This window comes from Garra rufa, chromosome 14, assembly GCF_049309525.1.
Source record: "Garra rufa chromosome 14, GarRuf1.0, whole genome shotgun sequence".
NCBI classification, from domain to species: domain Eukaryota; kingdom Metazoa; phylum Chordata; class Actinopteri; order Cypriniformes; family Cyprinidae; genus Garra; species Garra rufa.
In genome coordinates this window covers 39,488,472-39,505,916 of record NC_133374.1, presented here as the reverse complement: position 1 = coordinate 39,505,916, position 17,445 = coordinate 39,488,472, and the positions used below count along the sequence as shown (strand labels likewise).

The 17,445-nt window shown below is 35.5% G+C and overlaps 1 protein-coding gene across 2 annotated transcripts in view; it reads left to right on the top strand.

The window, feature by feature from the left end:
- The window catches only part of rsrc1 (arginine/serine-rich coiled-coil 1), a 209,244-nt gene that overhangs the window by 92,853 nt on the left and 98,946 nt on the right, over nt 1-17,445 (top strand). For both annotated transcript variants that reach the window (XM_073818386.1, XM_073818385.1), the window contains exon 5: nt 4,355-4,391. In XM_073818386.1, the coding sequence (XP_073674487.1) occupies nt 4,355-4,391 (37 nt within the window). The remainder of the gene's footprint in view (nt 1-4,354; nt 4,392-17,445) is intronic.

The following is a 17,445-nucleotide window of genomic DNA, read 5'->3' as shown; positions in this document are numbered from 1 at the left end:
CATTAAACCGAGTTTGATTGATAATGTAATATTGGGCTAAGGCAAAACATCAATCACGGCAAGTATATTAATTATTTAATATTGCACTGTAATTCAGGAATCGATGCGAGCGTGTGTTCGGGGAGGAACGAGAGGGATGAATATCTCTGCTCCCCGCAGACCTGCAGGAAATGGACAGATGGAAAAAAAAAACAGAAAGATGAAGCTAAAAAAAAAAATGAAAAGGGTGAAGATGTACCAGTTCAATAAAAATTTATATTCATTTGCCGATAATGTCTTCCTGTGTCTGCAGTCAGCAGTGCTGGGATTTGGTTTGAAGGCTCTAATTGAATTAGGATGCTTTTTTTTCAGCTGTAGATGTGTGCCAAAGAGAGACAGACACAATTAGAAGAATGCAGTAATTTAGCCACAGACAGGGGAAGCCGCTAAATGACCGAAAAAAAAATAGAGCGAGACGGAGGGAGGGTGCAAATATAATAAACGCTTGTGAAATTGAATAAGTGATTATAAAAAGAAAACAGAATTAGCGTGATGAGGGGAAAGGAACGGGAGTGTCAGAGGAAGGAGAAGAGAGATTGTCTCTTTCGTGAGAAATAGTTTACCTCTAATTGTTCTTCATTAAAGGATTCCAGCTCTCTGTCACCACTCGAACTTATTTTTAGCCAGTGCTGTACGACATCCTACCGCATCTGTGACCCTAGACCACAAAACCAGTCTTAAGCAGCACTGGTATACAGTGTTGAGGGTAACACATTACAAGTAACGCAAGTTACGTAATAATATTACTTTTTCCAAGTAACTAGTAAAGTCATGCATTCATTTTTAATTGACAAGAAAATATCTGAGTTACTTTTTCAAATAAGTAACGCCAGTTACTTTTTCCCCATTTATTGATTAAAAGCTCTCCTGTCCCCATGTTGAGAGAAATTGTGAGTAAGATGTTACTTTAGTTCTAGAATAAATGTGAACATGCATTAATTCATCTCACTCACTAAAAAAACAGATACAGTATTCCTCCTGATGAATAGAAACAGTGGAATTTAACGCAAACCTGCAATAATTAAATGTTAATACAAATATCCTTTATGTATTTAACCCCATTTTATTAAACAATGTCTTTGCTGCTGATTTTCGATGATCCAATTTATCCATACTAATAAGCAAAAATTACTCTAATGTTTGTTTTCCTTTTTTTTATTGCTGAAGAGTTGATTTTTTTTTTCTTCTGCGGTCTACTGTACAGACGTCAATTTACTTTTCTCTAAGCCTGAGGCTTTTGGTGTGAAAGGCTTTTAGATTTGCCAAAAATAGAGCTTTTTATATTAAAAACAAACAAGCAAGCCCTGCCCAGATTTAAAAAGTAACGCAAAAGTAACGTAACGTGTTACTTTCCATAAAAAGTAACTAAGTAACATTAGTTACTTTTTTAGGAAGTAACTCAATATTGTAATGCATTACTAATAAGTGACTTTTTCCAACACTGCTGGTATATTTGTAGCAATAGCCAAATATACACTATATGGGTCAAAATGATCAATTTTGCCAAAAATCATTAGGATATTAATTAAAGATCATGTTCTGTGAAGAAATTTAGTAAGTGTCCTACCGTAAATATATCAAAACTTAATTTTTGATTAGTAATATGCATAGCTAAGAATTTAATGTGAACAACTTTAAAGGTGATTTTCTCAATATTTAGATTTTTTTGCACCCTCATATTCCAGATTTGCACATAGTTGTATCTTGACTAAATATTGTCCTATCATAACAAGCCATACAGCAATGGGAAGTTTATTTATTCAGCTTTCAGATATATACATGTTAATATCATTAAATTGACCCCTATGACTGGTTTTGTGGTCCAGGGTCACATATGTGTTCGCTTGCACTGGTACTTCTGTGTTGGTATATAAATTGTCACATCAACTTTCCTAACTATGGTTCTGTATTTCTCTTGTTTTTTCTCACACACAAAATGGTATATGTGGTTTACAGGGACTGTCCATAATCATAATGGTTTTTATACTGTATAAATTGTATTTTCTATCCCCCTAAACCAACTCTAGGATACTTTCTGCATTTTTAGATTTTCAAAAAAAAAAAAACAAAAAAAAAAAAAAACACCTTCACATTGTAATGCCATGTCATTACACAAATTTGTATTCTGTAAACCATCTAAACCGCTGCACAAACACAGTGTTTGCCACAGTATCATCTTTGTATCTTTTTTTGTCATTACCTGGTAAAATTCAGTTATTTGTATAGCACCTGTTGTGCTTTAGTTTAGAGGCCTTCAGTCTGTATTGTCGATTTTTTTTCATTTCCCTGTTAAATAAAGTGTTACTATATTTTGAATGCTTATGATAGTACATTTGTATGTTTAATATACTAAATATACTAAATGAGACTGTTTATTAAAAACAAATATAAATCTTGGCGAATCAAAATTGCGTGTGGTATTTTGAGCACAAATATAATCTCTAGAACAGCTCTGAGAGTCACTTCACTAGCATTTTACCATTTATTTTAAGAAAAACTATCATCATATCATACTCAAACAGATCAGGTCTTCACAGCAACCCGTAAAAAAAAAAAAAAAAAAAAAAAAAAAGGTTTGGTTTAACTTGAATAAATTGTGACAGAAATACATGACTTAATGTAATGATAGTACTCTGACTAATAATAAAATGATAATTAAAACATTATTTTTAAGGAGTATTTAGCAGAAAAATATTAACAGAATATTTATTTATTTAATATTTTATTTTATAATATTTTACCAGCTATTATTAAATACACTGCACAGCATTTCTGAAAAAGAGAAAAAGAAAAAGAAAGAAAAAGAAAGAAATAAAAGTTTTTTTTTTTTTTAGTAAAATAATTTGATTATTAAATTTAAAGAAACCATTAAAATGGGATGCAGAGAATTCATGGCAAACATGGAATTTAGTAAAAAAAAAAACAGAATTTGAAAAAAAAAAATGTACTTCACAGGGTGTTAAAATTTAATTTTTGTTAAACTTTTAATAAATTGCTATTAAATTGTGTAAGTTTCATGATTTTAATTAACTGGGCATGCTTTTTGATTAATAAAATGTAATTTAATCATTAAAACAGTCTACAAACATTTAAATAAGGGAAAAAAAACAGAATTTATAAAAGAAAATCAATAAAATGGAATTTCGGAAAAAATAAAACTTCATAGGGCCCTAATAGTGGTTCAGCTGTTTATTTTTCTTAACCCTATTGAAAGTCCTAAAGAGGTTCTGAAGTCGGCATTACAGAGTGGCTTCACTCTCCCACAGTCAATATAAGATCTCAGCCAAAAATTAATGCAACTCTGATGGAACTAAATGCTGTGATGTTGCAGGACATCGCTAACAACAAAAGCACAATGTTGTGAACTTTAAAGGCAATCCAATGAAATATTACAGTGTGCAACTTCTTTTTGCACAGGCAGTGCAAAATCGACTCCAGCACATCCTGAAGACTTTCAGTGGGGTTTAGGTCAGGGTTCTGTGGACAATCTTTCACAGTTTGAGCCTGATGAATCTTTTTATTGTCTTCATGGAATATGGACGTGTTCCCCTTCTGATACGGTTGCGTAAGAAATGAAAAACTACACACTGCATCAGAATTGTTGCCAAACATACAACATGCCAGAAACATATTAATCACTGAAATAATGATCCAATCCTAAACTCTTACATATTTGCTTACTTAAATCCAGATGGCAATTTATTAATTTTTTTTGACCAGACAGTGTATAACTACAATTTCAAACATAATGTATTCCTCTGATTCCTTAAGTAGAAAGCCTGAAATATCATGTTCATACTGCAATAAACTTTGCTTCACTTACAACATACACACACACACTCCCTGTATCAACTCAACATCAACATATTGAAATTGCATATTGAAGATTCTATATTTGTCAGGTATTTTAGATCTCTGTTTAAATATTGCAAAGTATTATCACAGTTGCACAGTTTGAACATGTGTATCAATGTATTAATGAGACACAGTGAATGGTTATTTAATGCAAACACACTCCCACACAGCATCTGTGTGCATCATTATTCCCAGCTGTCTTTAACCGCTGCCATTTCTGATGTCCTCTCTAACTCTTTCTCCACTTGTGATGTGCCATTGTTTTTAAAGGAGTAAAAGCCCTTTTGAAATCTCTTGCCCTCATGAAACCCAGTGAGCATATATGGATAAATACAGTAAATCTATTAAAAAAACATGGGTGATTCATGAGAGGAGGAGAAACGAGTGGGAGCTCAGGGTGACGGGACTCTTGCTGTCTTTGCGTTATTTACAGTGGAGCAAATTTGTTCTTGTGTTGCAGGGAAACGGGAAACATCAAAGCTGGATTAGAACATCTGGTAAGTTCTGCTTCTTCCCCCCTTCAGTGTTTTCTCAATCTTTGATATCTGCATCCAAAACGAATGTTCAGCAATTGCCTTCGAATTGCTTGAGCTGTCAGACAGACTCAGAGGTCTCTCTCTCACTCCCACATGAGTGCCTAGGTTTTCATGACAGTTTGTTGTTTCATTTGTCCCTTCATTTGTCCTCTTACAAAAAGGTGTTGTTAAATAATTTCTTTCCCCTGTAAAGATGAAGTGTGTGTTCTGTAAATGCATTTAGAGTCAGTAGGGCAAGTGTGTTTGTTTTGATCTGTATCCTCAAGCTGTTCGGTTTCCAGTTGAACGTATACACTGGCCGAACGGTTCACAGACTCATGTCAAGCACATGCTACCTCTGAACACATCTGGAGAGATCACAGTGTCTTCCCTCCTCTACCATCCTGCCTCGGTCTCTCTGGATGTAGGGCGCGCTGTCGGCCCTTAAAGTGAGCCCTAGGGAGTGTTTAAAAATGTAACGTCCAACATTTGCTGGGTTTTCTAATCTGGGGTCAGAGTGCCATGCACTGGAGTTAAAGGGATGCTTTTCTCCTCCTGGGTGGAACTGAGTTTCCATTTCTGCTTTTTTTTCTATGGGATGAATAATGGAGAGAGGTCACAGCGGGGTCCTGACTCTCTGAATGTACACTCACCTCCCTGAGCTCCACACCCTGAATATTAAACGCAGGCCTGGCCCTTTAAGGGTCACTCGACACACCTGACCTTAATCCTTATCAATTATCATGCTTATATTCTCAAATCAAGTCTTTATCACATATTCCAGCTGATTTCTTCTGAAGATCTCTCACTGGTAATCCTGCTAAGAAACACTTGCCGTTATGGTTTATAACAAATTAGAAGTTGAGAAAACTCAAGCATAAGGCAACCAACTTCGGTTGAGATTTTTGCATAAAAGCTGTTGTCAACATGATGGTTAAGATTGGTTTGATGTTTCATTGTACAACCTAAGAGTGTGTTCACACTAGTAGTTCGTTTGGTCTAAACCAAAAAGAAAGATTATACATTTGGTTCTGGTCTGATTATTATTTAGCAGATGCTTTTATTCAAAATGACTTACAATTGGGGAATACAACAAGCGATTCATCCTAAGGAGGCAGATCGACATAGGAAGTGCTTATAATACCATATATCAGGCATTGTTAGATAAGTACAGGCTAGAAAGGGAAGAATAAGAAAAAGAGGAGTTTTTTTTGCATCAAACAGTGCCAAAAATGATGGTCTTTCAGCAGTCGCTTGAAAACTGTCAAGGAGTCTGTATGACCATTTTAGTGATAAGCGTTCACGCTGGCATTTTTGACAGCGAACCTAAAGATACCGAACCTAAAGGCATAGTGATGCATTCACAACCTGATTGGTCAGGTTAATTGACGTATTTTTTGTGATGCAACTCACCGAACACTCCAAACAAAAGGAAAAGGTGCAATCGACATTTAGGGTGTGTTCACATTGAAACAAACTCTGGTGTGATTGCTCTGTTAGTGCGGTTCATTTGAGTAAGTGTGCATTCTGCCATCTGAACCCTTGTGCGCACCAAAGAAGCAGACCGAGACCGCTAAAAAGATGAGTCCCGTTCCACTTCCAAACAATCTCTGGTGTGGTTCGAACATAGACTGTAAAAAATATGGACGTGGTGTGTGTGACGTCACCCGTAGGTTTCTGAAGAGCATTTTTGAAGCTCACAGTGGGCAGGAGTCAGCGGACCGCCATCTTGGAATTGCATCACCGTCAATCGCCACTCCCGGATAATTAAAAATGTGCAAAGAGGTGGGGTGTGGGTGGAGCTGGTTGCTGAAACCACGCCTGCCTAGCGCGACAGTGGTGACAGCAGCGGCAATCCCCCTGTCACTCAAGTGGCCACGCCCCTTAGTTTACGGCTTAATATAACTTAAACGGATGAGTTATAAAAAAAAATTCACCCCCTCGCTGGTGACATGAAGGGCAAAATTAGCTATATAGACCAAAAACCCCTTTTTGTACCAGGCTGTAAACATTTTATTTTCTGCTGTTATGTTGGGCATTTTAACATGGGGAATCAATGGGATTGACTCCCTTTTGCAGCCAGTCTCTAGCGGCCAGTCGATGAATTGCAGTTTAAGCCACTTCAGTGTTGGTTTCAATAGAAAGAGCGGGAGTTTGCCGCTTGGGTTTGAATGAAATATGAACGCAACACAGACCAAATACATCTAAACGAACCAAAAACAGGAAGTAATGACAAGATGTGACGCAATGCGACATGATTTCACGAATGGTGGTAAAAATAAAATCAAAAACACGCAACAATGAGCACGCTTAGTTCAGCAAATGGCTTTAGGTGTAGTTGACCCTCACCTTTTTCTTTTGTTTGAAGTGTTTGGTGATTTCCGTCAAAAAATTAATTAATTCAACCCGAATAATCAGGTTGTGAACATATCACTATGACAGGTTTGCTGTCAAAAATGCTAGTGTGAATGCTAAGCAGACCAGGACCAAATGTATCATTTTCCGTTTTGGTTCAGACCAAATTAACCAAACTAACTAAACTACAAGTGTGAACACTCCCTTAAGTCAAATACACTTAATGGCGTCTGCTGGACTAAGCAGGGTCACATATGTTTAAGAAGAAACAAATTACTAATAGCTATTTATTGTTACTAGCCCTATGCTCAACTTCTGTGAACCATGAACTACTGTGCTTATCACAGAAAAAGTGATTCAATATTTGTAATGCGAATGGATAACAGAATACTTTCTGGTGTTTTTGGTGTACCTGTTAATAAATCACATTATATTTGCAAAAAAATAGAAAATGTTTATAAAATGTTCAAAAATGTCAATAGACATTAGAATCTGGGAGAAAGAGAAGAGCAGACATATGGATAAATTTGACAATGCAAAAGAGAACTCAATTCAGTCAGTTTTTTTGACACACCAAAGCAGCTCCTTTCACACAGTGCGCAAGTACTTTTTTGTGTCTCATAAATGAAGAAATATACACAAAACGATGTTGAATTGTCCGTTTTGACTAGTATTTATGTAAACACTCTGTTACATATCAGAATATCAGACGTGTGTCAGTACATTGCATCTGTGCATTCGGTTTTAAAGGGACAGCAGCCTAATTTAGACAAAAAGAAAGAAAGACAAAGTCACTCACTGCTTTTAAATGGATCACTTTAGTAGCCCCAATAAAGATTAATCTAAATTGATTTTATATTAATAAATATGTCTGTTTGAAAGAATGAAGAATGTGGAAAACAAGTGCCTATAGCCTATACATTGTAAAAAAAAATGTATATATATATTAACTTACCCAGTTTTTAAGTTTAACAAACCAAATTATTTGTCAACTCAAATATTTACTTAATCACTTAGTACAATTTAACATTTCAAGTTGACTAAACTTATTTGAGTTGACTAAATTTAAAACTTTAAGGCAGCATCGTAACAAAATATTCAAACTCAACATTTTTTTATTTTTTTTTTTATACAGTGTATAACCATTTGCATTTCTTTGAAAAGAAGACCATGTTCTTGTTTCTTTATGAAAAGTGCTTTCATTTAATTTTAATATAAAGGCATTTTGCGTGTCACAGCAGTTAAATCTGTGTCTATCATGATAAAACCTTAATATCAAACCTATACAATGAGTTTGGTCATTTTAGAGAAATGCTCAATAAATTACACTGTAACTAAACCCATTAGATTTTAGCCGACTAAATCCAAAACTAAAATCTTATGATATTTAGCTGACTAAATCTAAAACAATTCAGGTGAATAAAATATAATTAAAATTAAATAGCATTGTCAAAAGACTATGACTAAATCAAAATTTGCTGTCAAAATTAACACTGCTTAACGGTAATATCTTTCAAATCACATAACTTGGTTCAGGATCATATCAGCTGTATGGCACCGTGTCCAGAGAAAGAACCATTTTTTATTGATTTTGACTGTGTGTCACAGGTTAATATGTAATTAACTCGTCTTCATTAGGAAAGAGAGATGGACAGATGTAGAGGGAACAGAGGATGAAAGGAAAGATTGAGCAGGGCTGATGGAAAGAGAGATTTGACAGAGGAGAGAGTGAAAGGGGAGGAGAGTTTATGAGCGCATGCATTGATCTACAGCTGTATAAAAGCACAGTGAATTATTGAAAAGAAGATTACATGCATAACCCTCTTCAATCAATATGTCTGTTTGAAAAGACTCTCTCTACATGACCAAACCGGTGTGCCAAGCCTGGAGAGTACAGACATATGAACAGACACCAGCAAAGGTCATTCTGCCCTCAGAGACTTCAACTTTTTTATTTTTAGTTCTCTCAACAATAGGGTTAAATGGCTATTTACAGGCATACAATGTGAGTGATTTACATGCATTTGCAAATAAAAGTAAATGTGAATGAACTGTAATATGTTTAGGATCGTGTGTGAGAATAGTCTAAAAAAATCAGTGGTTAATATCTTAAATGCCAAAAACAGGTTTTAATTGTTATTTTAGGCAGTCATACTGTATATTTGGGGATGGAAAAACACATGCACATTTCTAAGTAAAAATGCACGCTGTTACGCACTCTACAGGTGCACAATTTCAGAGCTGTTCCCAATTAATGAATACTGTATGTTTATGCCAATAGACTGATTATGATTTACTGTTAATTAGTTATGACAGTGTTTACTTGGTGGTGTTTATATTGCAGTGTGTTGTAGATTGCCGTAAGAGCACGTATTTTATCTACCACATGTTTTGAAATGGACATTTAAAAATAAGAGTCTTGGTGTATTTAGGGCTTTGTTTTAATTAGAATATATATATATTTTTTGGTTAAAGAATAATCTTTGCCAGTTAAGTAAAAGTAAGGTCTTGTAGCTTCTAAATTAATTTAAATAAATTAAATAATTTAGCTTGTAAATATATCCTTGTAAAAAATGTTAACTGATACGGCAGATGTAAATGCTGATGAGCGGATGCAATCTACCATCTTTTATAAAGTCGACAGTAAATTCTCAAGTACAATTTTCACATATTCAAATTTTCAGGAATCGTAGAACACGGGCAAACTCACGTATCTGCATTTATTTCCCTGAAACTACAACCTAATTCAAAATCGAATCGAATGATGAAATTTGTGTCAATACCCAGCCCTAAAATTGACATTGTGTGTGCATACTCTAGTGCAGGGGTGCCCAAACTCAGTCCTGGAGGGCCAGTGTCTTACAGATTTTAGCCCCAACCCTAATTAAACACACCTGAACCAGCTAATAAAGCTCTTACTAGGCATACTAGAAACTTCTCAGCAGGTGTGTTGAGGCAAGTTGGAGCTAAACTCTGCAGGACACTGGCCATCCAGGACTGAGTTTGGGCACCCCTGATCTAGTGTATGTGTGAAAACTAAAGTACTTTGGGCTTCACATGACAAAATTGCAGTGTTACTACCTTTAAAGGGCTGGTAAATCTATTTAGACTTCAAATATACCGTAAAATTATGGGGCCATAAAATTAATTTAGCATATTAAAGCTGCAAGCAGCAATAATAGGGCCCTCGCACCCAGGATCATCGCCAACCGGTGGCTTTAAGAAAACAGCAAATGGTGGGCAGTATGCTTTTAATATAGTAAATACAGGAGGAATATGTCAGTCAGTTATATGTGCCAAACTTCCTGCTGCCAGCTGGTGACGCTATCCCTATTGATTGATCCCAACTGATTATTGGCCTTCAGATGTGTTCAGGCCAGGACTCTTATCGAATGTGTGAAGTTTGAGGCAGATTGGACATTTTATGGCTGAGTTATAACAATCTCTATTTCCATGGCGAAACATCAAAATTTGTCACGGCGCCACGGACACGCCCTTTAACGAAAACTCAAGATCTTCACAATTTAACATCTCTAAGCCTTTAGATTACACTGTCCAAATATATGTAACTTCCTGTTGTCAGCAAGTGGTGCTATGACTATAACTGAATATGGACACGTAGATGTCTTCAGGTCAGGAGTGTTATCAAACATGTGAAGTTTGGGGCAGATTGGACATTGTATGCCTGAGTTATAGCAACTTCCTGTTTCATGGCGAAACATCAAAATTTGTCAGGCCGCCACGGACACGCCCTCCGATGAAAACTTTGCAATTTAACGTCACATGGGCCTTTAGATTAGACTGACCAAATTTGGTGTTGATCGGAATAAATCTCTAGGAGTTCTATTAAGTACGACGCCTAAAAAAAGGCAAAAATGACACACAATTTGCTGAGAAAATTAAAAATTACCAACTTCCTGTTGAGTTTCGGATTTTGCTGCAAGAGGCTTTTTTGTAGGTATTGGTGTGTTACATGTGTGTACCGATGTTCGTGCATGTATGTGAAGCGCAGCTCAAAGTGCACTCCGCACTATTGGCACTATTGAGCCATTTTGCCACACCCACTTCTGAAACCCATATCAGACGTACATTTTTGGCAGTTCTGATGTGTGTGCAACGTTTCAGAGTTTTAGGCCCTCGAAAATGCGATTCATTTTGGAGAAGACGATGCCACTGGTGCTCGAGCCCTAATTACAGACTTAATGTGTTTAAAATGGCATTTCCATCACTGGATATAATTTGAGATTTTATTGTCTGTAATATATGTACAATATGTCACTATAGTAGCAGACTCGTTTGATCAACTATCGAAAGTTAACATTGATAGTTGTGTTTTTGGACATTATTTGAGCTTTAAATCCGATGAGGTCGTAGTTCCAGGGAAAAAAAAAATGCAGATACGCGAGTCTGGCCGTATTCAGATCTACGATTTCTGAAAATTTGAATATGTGAAAATTGTACTTGAGAATTTATTGTCGACTTTATAAAAGCCGGTAGATTGCATCCGCTCGTCAGACACCAGGTGCTGCAGTATTTTGCTAAGATTTGTGTCGCCGAACGGTAAGTCTACACCCCCCGCATCCCTCCCCGAAATACATTCACATTTAGCCTGCAAACATGAGCCATAAACAGCCCCGCATTTACAAGCTTCAGATCTGCCAGTGTTGAAAGATAGCAAACTTTACAAAGTCTAGAGAGAGGCAACTTTATAACAATCTTAAAAGTACTTCGTACTAATCTTGCGTTCCCTACCATTAGCTCCAAAAATATCCAGTTACCCAAACCAAACAGAAAATGCGGATCTTGTTCATTTTGGTTTAGACGGCAAATCTCATTTGAACTTGTTTCTTTGTGGGACTTTCATGGTTATGCTTATTAGCTTTGTGTGGAAAAACTGAAGATGTTTATTAGTTTTATTGCTTTATTGAACTCTCTTGTACAATTGTTCTTCTTTATAAAGGCCTGAATCTAGCTAGATCGGTTGCACGGCTAAATAATCACAATAAAAAAAAAAAATGATGTACTTCATTCAGTATCGGGTCATTCTGTCTTAATCTCACGTCCATCAGCTTATAAACTGCAGAAATGATATGTAAAACTGATTTTCCCCATGGGTTTTAGCTTTTGAGGCCTTGTTTATGTGTAATGAATTATTTACGCTTCATATTAGCGAGAAACGGCTCTGTTTTGGCTCTGGCAGATCTTGGGCTGCTTAATAATAGATTTATCCCATAACATCATCAAAAGCACCTGTCTTCCTCTAACAGAACGAGGGAAGATCGGGCCTTCAGAAATCAATAGAGCGGCAGAAAGCGGGCGGCGCCCGGACACGGCCTTCGGCGCTCGTCCGCGGTCCCCGGCTCCGGCGCGTTTGCCAGTAATTTGATTGTGGGATAAAGAGGTGATCTGACAACACCTCACCGAGCGTCAGCTAAATGAAAGCCGAGGAGCTGCGCGAGGATAATTTGCGAGCAGATTTACATGCTTATTACACTAATGATTTCATCAGATCGGAGGTGTCTGCGAGTCTGCCACGGGCCTCCGTCTCCCCGCGTTTGCTAAATGATGGAGTCGTCGGGCTGACCTTTAACCTGACGCCTGCCCAGACATAATTGCATGTCATACTGATAGAGGGGACGGGCACGGCTTTCATATCCCGCCGCTTTATCTCCCTCTCGGTTAAGACGCGTGCCTCTTTGCATAGATCTCGCAACGGAACAAAAACAACAAAGAAATATCGCGTCTCTATTTCCAAATGATGCTGTTGGATTTAGCGGCGGGTCCCGGCGTATATATATCACGGCGGGCCGACCGGTCCCTTACTGTATGCGCATTATCTAAATGGTATCTCTGAATGTCAAGGGCATAAAGGAAATTAAATCGGAAAGTGCAGATAGAGCAAAGGCGATTTTATCTCCTGATGATTGCAGTTTTGATAGGTATTCCAGTGAATTTCATTTTCTCCGGATGGCGAGGAGATGAGTTAGCCGCCACATTTGTTCATTTTTCTTCTACATGATTTATGTGAGTTGAGTGCGAGCCCAACGCCCAGCCCGCTCCGGCTCTAGCACACACACACACACACGTGCACTAATACACACATGCATGTCAAAAAAGTCTATTAATACAATTGCCTTCCATTTTGGCCTGACTGGAACAGGGGGAGGGAGGGCTTGTGTGAATTGCGCGGTTGAAGGCGAGGACCGGCGCGGTTAAACCTCTGTCATCACTCACGCTTGTTTACATTCTAAATACGTAATGAAATCTTGTTGGCAATAATCAAGGAAATAAAAGTTTGGGGAAATTGTAAAAGTGGTGAAGTTTGAGAAATGAGCGTCAGGCGGCTAAATAACATTTTGGGGCAGGAAAGCTTATTATTATGCAGCGGCAGTGCCTACTGTAGACACAAAGATGAACAGCCTCTGCTTTCCTAAATGCTGTTAGCGCCGTCCTGAAGTATGGCACATTGTAAAAAGGCCTCCGATTTCATATTGAGATTATATTTAAAAAAGATATCCATACACAACATTATATTTTATAGACGCCCGGCCCAGAACTCCTGATATGCAGTATTTGTTATAAATATATAAATAAACATATTGCACTGGAGCCCATCTCTACCCTGATCTTATAGACCTGGATATTAAAAACGGAATATTGCATTTTCTAGGGGGGATCCTGTAGCGTAATGCCGCAGTCCTTATTTCTTTTTTTATTTATTTTTTAGGTTAAGGAATGGGCCAGAGGTTGCAAATAACAAATGAAAAATGACTGTAAATGAGGATGAAGAAGTCAGATGTGATCAGATGAGCCATGAGTAATGGAATAAACTGTACTATATAGGCCGTATATATACAGTACATACTGCTCTTCAGAAATTTAGAGTTGCTCTAATGCTGAATAATGTTACACTAATGTCGTAATATATTATTGCAGTTAAAAATCAAAACTGCTTTTAGTGTCTAGTGATCCTTCAGAAATCATTCTAGTTTGCTGAAACATTTCTGATTATTAAAAACCATTGTGGTGCTTCATATTTTTTTCAACATTTTTTGATGAATAGAAAGTTTAAAAAATATATTAATTAATTAATAATAATAAAAAAAAAAACTTACTCTCATGGGCTTGTTTGTTTTTCACTTTAGCTTCTTAAAGGGATAGTTCCCCCCAAAGTGAAAATTGCCATCATTTACTCAACTTCGAGTTGAGTAGATTAGATTTGAGATGTTTTTTTCCCAGCTTTTTGGTCGTTACTCAGTTGAACTCTATTTGTAATGATAAACTTTCAGCAGAAGTTTATTTTGTGAAACGCACCCCTGCATGAGTGTATTTCTTCTGTTGAACGCAAAAGAAGATATTTTGAAGAATGTTGTTAACCAAACAGTTGATCATAGCCATTGACTTCCATGGTATAGAAAATAAATATTATGAAAGTCAATGGCTCAAATGTTTGTTCACCAACAATTTTCAAAATATGTGACCCTGGACCACAAAACCAGCAATAGTCAAAAATGCAGAGTATGAGTCAAAATTATCTATTTTTTATTTTATTTTATGCCAATAATCATTAGGATATTAAGTAACGATCATGTTCCATGAATACATTTCTCTCTTTACTTAATTTTTGATTAGTAATATGCATGGCTAAGAACTTAATTTAGACAACTTTAAAGATTATTTTCTCAATATTTCTCAAATATCTCATATTTTTTGCACCTTCAGATTCCAGATTTTCAAAATGTTGTATTTCGCCCAAATAGCGTCTTTTCATAACAAACCAGACATCAATGGAAAGCTTATTTATTTAGCTTTCAGATGACTGGTTTTGTGGTCCAGGGTCACATATAACCAGAATTAAAAAAAGATTCAGTTTATTTTTTGTTTCTGACGTGTAATTGTATGGGTTCATAGAAAGCAGAAAATCAATCAGTTCAGCATATTAAGATTTTCCAACCTCTTCTCTTGGGAGCAAAAAAGGAAAAAAAAAAAAAAGACATGGTAATGCTTTCCCTAAAGTACACAACCTTTTTTATCTAAATGGTTCCATAAATAACCTTTAACATCTGAAGAACCTTTCTGTTGCACAAAAGGTTCTGTTTGGAGAAAGAACGTTCTTCAGATTATAAAAAGGTAAGAAAGAGATGGTTCTTTAAAGAACCTTTGACTGAATGGTTCTTTGTGGAACCAAAAATGGTTCTTCTATGGCATCGCTGTGAAGAACTTTTTAAAGCACCTTTATTTTTAAGAGTGTAGTTCTTCAAATCTGACTTTATGAAAAAGGAAAAGGACGGATATGGACTGTTTAGGCAGAGGATGAGTCTAGACAGTAGCGCTGAGCAGTGTGGATGTGGAGCTGCGGTGTGGTAATTGAGGTAATTGGTTTGGCTCAGTGTTTATGTGGGACAGCTGTGTGTGAGTGAATGAGAGATAGACAGGAGCCCGATCGCTCACCAGGACACTAAACCCCATGAAACCTGAACTCATCATCACTGCTGCCCAAGCTAGCTCACAGATCAGGTCTGTTTGTGTTTTGAGAGACTGCTGGAACAGTCCTGATTTGACTACAGTTATACAGCTTTATTACACACACACTTACCCTGTAGCTAAGAAACCAAGTGCCCTTACTCACATCATTTACATAAATGCCATTTCAAATGAAGTGCATCTATTTATCATAAAAAGTTGAAAAAGCAGCACATTGATAATAATCAGAAATGTTTCAGCAGCAAATCAGCATATTAGAATGATTTCTGAAGGATCATGTGACACTGAAGACTGGAGTAATGACTTAAAAACTTTGATCAGTTACATAAAAATAGACAAGTCTTTTTATTGTATTTTATTATGTAATAGCATTTCACAATATTGGTTTTACTGTTATATATTTTGTTTGCACATATATTGGACTAAAAGTTATTGACTTTGCTTACACAGAGTATAAAAACTTTCCAAAACAACAACAACAACAACAACAAAAACAGGGTTTCTGTGCGTTAAAGTCTTAAAGTCCTAAATTTAGTTGTATCAAATTTAATGGCATAAATAGTCTTAAATGGGACAAGGACGTCTTAATTATGATAATAAAGAGGTCTTAAAAGGACTGAAAGACTTGCAATATAGGTGCTGCTGCTCTGTGATCTGCGATTACCAGAAAAAACTGTTATATTTCTGCTTTTCCGAAAGCGCCACCTGCTGGCAGAGAAGGAATTTGCATTTTCAGTCAGCCCTTCAATCAGACCAAAGCAAAAATCAACCCATATCTTTACTCAGCAAACACACAGTTGTAAATGTCAGACGGTGGATCGACAAGAAGATAATTCATTAATCTAAACAATTAAGACATTAAAATATATTTATATGTTATTTATTTTTTATTATTATTTAAATTAATATAATAATTGATAATTTTTTTTAATGGTTTAAAGGGTTAAATTTGAAGTTTATCATTTAATAATCATGCTTTTCACACGGTTTAATATGTAACCATAGACACTGGCCTACCATGCTCATATGGTGTTGATTTTATTTGGCCAGGTCTTAAAAAGTCTCTCATTTGAGCTTAAAAATCCTGTAGATACCGTGTTTGTACTTTTTGGGACTTTTTCATTTAGCAGAGATCTGAGCTTATTCACCAAGAATATTAAATCCATGATTTGATGAGAATATTGCAATAAAAATTAAAAAAAAAGTTTTGTAGACTGTCTAAATAGTTAAATAAAAATTTATTATCAAAAAGCATGTCTAATTAATTGAAATCATGAAACTTGCACACAGAAATTTAAACACAGAACACATTTTAACTTTTTTCCCCCTCAAATGTTTTGTTTACCAAATTTTTTGTTTGTCATTAATTTCTCTGGATTCAATTTTAATGGTTTTATTAAATTGAAGTAATTAAAAGCATCTCTAATTTAATGATTTTACATAAAAAAATAATAATTTATATAATTTTTATATATATATATATATATATATATATATATATATATATATATATATATTATAAATAATTGTAATTATTATTTTTTTTCTCAGAAATACTGTGTATTGTATTTACATTTTCTGGTAAATAAATTCTGATTAAACCACTTTTTTTAATATATTGAAATTTTATATATATATATATATATATATATATATATATATATATATATATATATATATTAGTATTTATTTATTTATTCATTTTCAGAAATAAACCTGTTTTCAAGCCCCCAATATGCCATTGTTGTGTAAATAAATGACCAAAATGTTTTAGTTGAAAATTATGTAGTGTGAACACCCACTTAGTTTTGAACTATCATTGAAGATGCTTTTCCATAAGCTTGAACCTTTTTTTTAAGCAGACCTGGAGCATTATACCACTTGTATCTGTTTATCTTATGCAATTTCTAACTATTTCCAACAGATTGGTCTTAAGGGGAGACACTGCAGGCAAAATCACTGTTTTTTCATGCACCTGTCAATTTTGAGATTTTGGGCTTTTTGGTGTTTTATAAAGTGTTTTTTCAGACTAGTGGAAAAAAACAAAAACAAAAGACACTGTTAAGTGTTTAATTTGTAGCACTTTATCTATTTGTGTCAATAGATTTCAATTATGCATATTTGTAAAGGCCGTTTAATCTCAAAATGAGTTTGTAAAATGAGCCATAAATCTCAAATAAATCAAACTTTACATTTT